This window comes from Eurypyga helias, unplaced genomic scaffold (genome assembly GCF_000690775.1).
Source record: "Eurypyga helias isolate BGI_N326 unplaced genomic scaffold, ASM69077v1 scaffold19120, whole genome shotgun sequence".
Taxonomy (NCBI): domain Eukaryota; kingdom Metazoa; phylum Chordata; class Aves; order Eurypygiformes; family Eurypygidae; genus Eurypyga; species Eurypyga helias.
In genome coordinates, this window is record NW_010226475.1 from 1,209 (window position 1) to 6,769 (window position 5,561).

At 50.2% G+C, this 5,561-nt stretch overlaps 1 protein-coding gene across 1 annotated transcript in view; it reads left to right on the forward strand.

Moving 5' to 3' along the window:
- Positions 1-1,696: 1,696 nt before the first annotated feature.
- LOC104510917 (voltage-dependent L-type calcium channel subunit beta-4) overlaps positions 1,697-5,561 on the forward strand; it is a gene marked incomplete at its 5' end in the record, with an annotated part of 8,524 nt that continues 4,659 nt past the window's right edge. Inside the window, 3 exons of the mRNA XM_010153321.1 lie at positions 1,697-1,816; positions 2,188-2,310; positions 5,482-5,561. The exon at positions 5,482-5,561 is cut by the window's right edge and continues 48 nt beyond it. Of these exons, the coding sequence (XP_010151623.1) occupies positions 1,697-1,816; positions 2,188-2,310; positions 5,482-5,561 (323 nt within the window). The remainder of the gene's footprint in view (positions 1,817-2,187; positions 2,311-5,481) is intronic.

Genomic DNA, 5,561 nt, shown 5'->3' on the forward strand with positions numbered 1-5,561 from the left:
TGGTCTCATCAGCTCGTAGCTCTGTGTTTGCTCATGCTGGGCGAACCCTGTGCTTGAGACAGAGGAAATCTGCCCTCCCTAGTGACAGCACCACGCTTACGGCCAAGTTGGGGGTGTGCGACAAGAGGAGAGCATATGCTCGTCAGGGCTTCGTTGCCAGGAGAATCCTAATGGATGTGTGCTCACATCAATATTTAGGAACAAGTTTGCATGGAGAGTAAGAATATTGATTTCTACGGGAGATTACATAGAATACATGTCCCTGTGCTGCGTGGTATAAATCCGTTTAAGGAAAAAAGAAGACAGACGTAGTGCTGCAGAACGGCTCTTTGGGGACACGTGTGGAGTTACAGATTTTGGAGCTCTGTAGATAGAAGTATATGGATACAGATGTCTTCAATTTGTGGCTAGAAATGTGATGGCTTAGAAGTGATTTGTTACACTGGTTATATAAAATCATGGAATCAGCCTGGTTTGGGCTGGAAGGAACCTTAAAGCCCCCCCAGTCCGACCCCCTGCTATGGGCAGGGACACCTTCCACTAGACCAGGTTGCTCCAAGCCTCATCCAACCTGGTTTTGGGCACTCCCAGGGATGGGGCATCCACAGCACGATGCAGCAAACGTGGTCCAGCGCTTTGCTCCTTTCCCTTATTTAAAACCAGAAATGCAGTCTCTTCGCAGTGCTCAGGCGTTGCTGTATGTTCCTCCTGCTGAGCACAGCACCGGGGCCGGATCCTGCTGCAGCTCTGCGTTATCCTGACCCTTTCCATGTTCTCCTGTTTCGGGTAGTGTTTTTGTGTAAAAACACCATCTGCTTGGGAAATGGCTCGCTGAGGGACGTGTACTTCCCATCCAGCTTTTACCTGGAGTGGAAAGTTGGACCTGGGCTTTAGGATTGTGAGATCATTGCAGGAGTTCCTCCTGCCGTGGCAATGTACTTCACCCTTCATACAAGGGAATGTACACCCCTCCGGCAGGGACACCCTGTGGAGTCTAGGATCGAGTCCTGGTCTTGCTAGGTCTGCCTGGTCTCATCTGTTTTGCAAGATTTACCCCCTGTCCCAGGCACTGAATCTATCCGTGTCTGTACCTCGTTCCTCTCTTATGGGATGGTGTGCTCTGCTGCTGCTTGCACGCGCCGTTTGCACTCCTTACCGTTGTGTGGCTTTGCAGTTGCCCTGTCGAGTACCTTTTAATAACGTGAATTTTTCCCCTCTTGAAGCCCAGAACAACGCTGGCTGTGCGTGGCACCCACGGCAGGGCGGGCAGTGCTTCCACGGTGGTGCTGTCTTTACAGGGAGGAGTGCTTCTAACCCAGCTTGATACTGCCTTAATTTTATTTAATGTGACCGAGCCCTTGACAGTCTTGAAGCTGAGGTCGTCAAACAGGGTTTGGGTGTCAGAAAGACTGCTGGACGGCGCCCAGAAACTTCACTGCGTCTGTGAGAACGTGAAGGGGTTCTTTGCCAGCGGAGAGCGGTGTTTCTTGGGAGTTTTGTCTCTAGCTTTGTGCACCTGATGGGCAAAGGCAGGTTGTTTCCCTGCTAAATTCTGCATATTTTTCGTGCTAGCAACGATATGTAAAACACACTCAAAATTCAGAAACAAATATTTTAAAAGCATTTTATGAATCTGACTGGGGAGCGGGTTTCCATTTCTGACGCACGTTTTCTTAGTGACGTGATTTAATTCCAGGGCTCAGCAGATTCGTACACCAGCAGACCCTCAGACTCTGATGTCTCTTTGGAAGAAGATAGGGAAGCAATCCGCCAGGAAAGAGAACAGCAAGCGGCTATCCAGCTTGAAAGGGCAAAGGTGTGTTGTTTTCCACTTTGGTAATGGCTGCGTTGCGTGGCGTTTACCCTTTGCCTCCTGTTACAACTGACCCTGTTGGCTGATTATGATGCTGCTGCCTTTTGAAATAGTTCGGGTCAAGTTATGACTGAAGTTTGGGGTAACCTGAGTCAGGTTATCCACCGACGCGATGTTTGGGGGAATATAGTGTAAATATTCTCATATAAATGGGGATCTTCTCCAGTGACTTGAACTGTGCTGGCATGTGTGAAATTATCAGGTCTGAAATTTGATGTATTTGCCCAATGCCCTCTGCTGGGTTTTTGGTAATTTGATGCAGCTCTGGATTCAGAGGCGTTTCCGCTGTCTGTGATGTGTGTTTCTGTTTGTAGTCCAAACCAGTAGCGTTTGCTGTGAAGACCAATGTGAGTTACTGCGGAGCTTTGGATGAAGATGTTCCTGTCCCAAGCACTGCCATCTCTTTTGATGCCAAGGACTTCCTACACATTAAAGAGGTAAACCCAACAAGTAGTAAGGGGGAATGGGAAGGGGGATCTTTTCACATGCCAAGAGCTAGGATTTGAACAGTCGGGGCTGAGCAGATTTAACAGGGAGCCAAGAGCCGAGTGGAGGCAGGAGGGCACAGCACATCCCTCTGATTAGCGATGATGATGTGGTTCTTCAGCCTCTCCAAAACTTCAGCACCCTGGGGTGAGCATATGGAGCCAAGAGAACTGATGCTGCACTTTTTTCAATGCTCGATGTTACCGGCTCGTTGGATTTTCACGCCGCAGGAAGGAAATAACATCTTGCTGTATTTTAAATGCCCGTCAGCGTGGTAGATTCAGATCCTTTTCATCAAATGAAGTTTGTGGTGGATCAGAGATTACAAAAGGGAAAGGGTTTCTGTTGATCAGAAAGCGGAGTAGAACCAGGTTACACCAGGTCTTCATAAAGCACCGGGTACGCTTGTTGATACTAAAAATAGTAACACTACTAATAATACTAACAATGATATGTAATGAAAGTCATGGAAAATAAAACCAATTACACAATTGCTCACCGCCTGCTGACCGATACACGGCCAGGTCCTGAGTAGCAAGAGTCAGGGCCAGAGAGCCCGAGAGCGATCACAGCAGAGTCCGAGCGAGCCCCATGGGCGACCGAGAAAGCCAACCGACCCACCAACTAGTGAACAAACAAAATGAGCTGTGGCCCCCTGGCCCACCCCTGGCTTCTGCCCCGAGCATGCCGTGCTGGGGAATGAAATCCCCCTTCAGTCAGTTGGGGCCAGCTGGTTGCAGTGGGAAAGTTGGGAACACAGGGGCAGGATCAAAAGCTGGGAAAGACCTTGAATTGATGCAGGCACTCCCTGTCACCACCTGAAAGACCCCTTATCAGTGCTTTTCTCAGGGAAAATCCAAACCAGAGCTTCATGCCAGCTCCTGCGAAGTAAGTTAACTCTCTCCTGACTGAAAGCAGCACATTGCCCGTGATGGAGTCTAGCTGCATGGAATTTGTTTTCCCATGGTCTGGCAGCCTAGCGTGGACCAGACAAGTGTGGTTCCAGATTTTAGAAGAACACTAAACTAGGTTGGGAGTACGGTCTCCCTGCTGACAGGGTGAACCCTCCGCGGTGGCTGATGAGGTGCTGCATGGAGAACGTGTCCTGTGTGGCTCAGCGGGCTCCTGCAAGACCCCACCGTACCTGCTTACGCAAAAGATGAAGTGACAGCGCAGGAGAAACGAGGGGCATGGCAGGCACTGGGACTGACCGTTGCCCTCCCACGTGCCGAAGGCGAAGAGTAACACACGGGAGGGACCGGCCTCATGCGAATGGCCCTGTGCCTTGCTGCATCCTCACCGTTTGCATCGCTCAGGCCTTCTCAGCATCACGCTCGTTCTGACCTTGTGTCTCGAGGCGTCTCCTAGAGGTCTGCGACTTGCTAATGGAAGGAAGAGTCCCGTGTTCACGTGGTGCATTTAGAGCCAAAACAGCGTGGGTAATGCTCATGGGGCTCGGTGTGACAGCGGTTTAAATCCATCGATTGATCGCGACCTGCTAATGGAAGGAAGAGTCCTGTGTTCACGCGGTACATTTAGAGCCAAAACAGATCGGTTGATGCTCGCGGGGCTCGGTGTTACAGCGGTTTAAATCCATCGATTGATTTTGCTGATTTACAACAGCAAAATGCCTGATCGTGAAGTATTTGTGTATTTTAAAGAATGTCAAATTCTGTCAACCTAAGTAGAAGCAACATAATTGAAATTCAGCTTCACTTACTGATACTGTCTGAATCAGGGTCGTAACAGCAGGAGGAATAGATACTTAAAATGTTGAACTAATAAAATAATGGAGCCTCTTCGATAATTCACAGCTGCATAAAGAGGGCAGGTTTTCAGGAGGAAGGCGTAAGGATTTCCCCTAGCTGTATATGTCAATATTTGCGGGGTGGGGTGTCAGTAAAAGGGCTAACTAATTGTTCAGAGATGCTGAGGCTCTGTGCTTCGGAGCCTTCAGTCAGGCGCTGCTGCACTTGTGACAGCCAGCACAGAAACCACTGACATGTTTCTGCCAGAACCTGAGAAGACGGAGCCAAGAGAACTGATCATTTTTACAAGGAGGTTTCTGGGAGAACCTCCTCAAGGCAGAGGAAGCAGAATTGGTACCCTCGTGCTGGCCTTCATGGCTGGAGAGTCGGCTGAACAGCGAGCGGTGTTTCTTCTGAACGCTGAGGTGCCTGATGAAGCCGAGCAGAGCGTAGGGTCTTCAGATGTGTCTCTTCAAAAGCTCTGCTGGCAGCCAGCTACAACAAACCCTGCCCCACTGCGACACCGCTTTTCATCTTCCCATCGTTAAAGTTAGGCCAGACATTCAAGAATGCAGGAAAACGCACATCACTAGTGGCTGGTGAGAAAACTAAATTTTACACTTTCAGGTATATATTGAAGTTTCTTCCTAAAGGTGAATTTTTCTTCAACTGTCATAAATTTAATTGTTTGCCTCCAAAGAGTTGGGCTCGTTCCGGGCCCAGCGCTATAAAAGCCTCGTTTGTGGAGAGGTGTCACCGCTGCGGTGCGAGCTCTGCCGTCGCGTTAACCACGCATGGGGTTGGCTCCTTGCTGAGGCTGGTCAGTTCTCCCTGTCGTCTGGGGTGGGTTTCTAGAGTGGTGCCAGGAGAGTTTTTCCTCACCACAAGGTTATTGCCAAGGGGGAGCCTGTTCATGGTCTCCGTAGGAGTACTGGGAAAGGAGGGAAGAGTGGCAGCGGGGTGGTGGTGATCTCGGCGTAGACCATTAAACTTTACAGGGAGCCCATGACCATGGTTTTGCTGGCGATCTGCAGGTGGTTTTTTATGTTTGACTGCTTTACCTAGCCACTGTGAGGAATTTCAGTGGCCTTGGTTGGTTTGTCTCATGGAATCACACTCAGCACCTTAGCTGGGGGCATCAGGACGTGTTGGGGCAGGTAAGAGGTGAGCTAGCACTTCCCTGGATCTGCCTGCCAAGCAGACGGCAGGTTTCCAAATGCTGCCTGGCACATTCCATTGCACTTGAATTCCCTCGGATTGACCAGCATCCAGACGTCGGCGAGTCTGGTTGCGCTGGCCGGTGTGGAGCTGCGGACTGGGGAGTCTTGGAGGAGGAGCACTGGCACTGAAGGCAGTGACCTTCCTGTGTTGCAGAAGTATAACAACGACTGGTGGATAGGAAGGCTGGTTAAGGAGGGCTGCGAGATCGGCTTCATCCCGAGCCCGCTGAGACT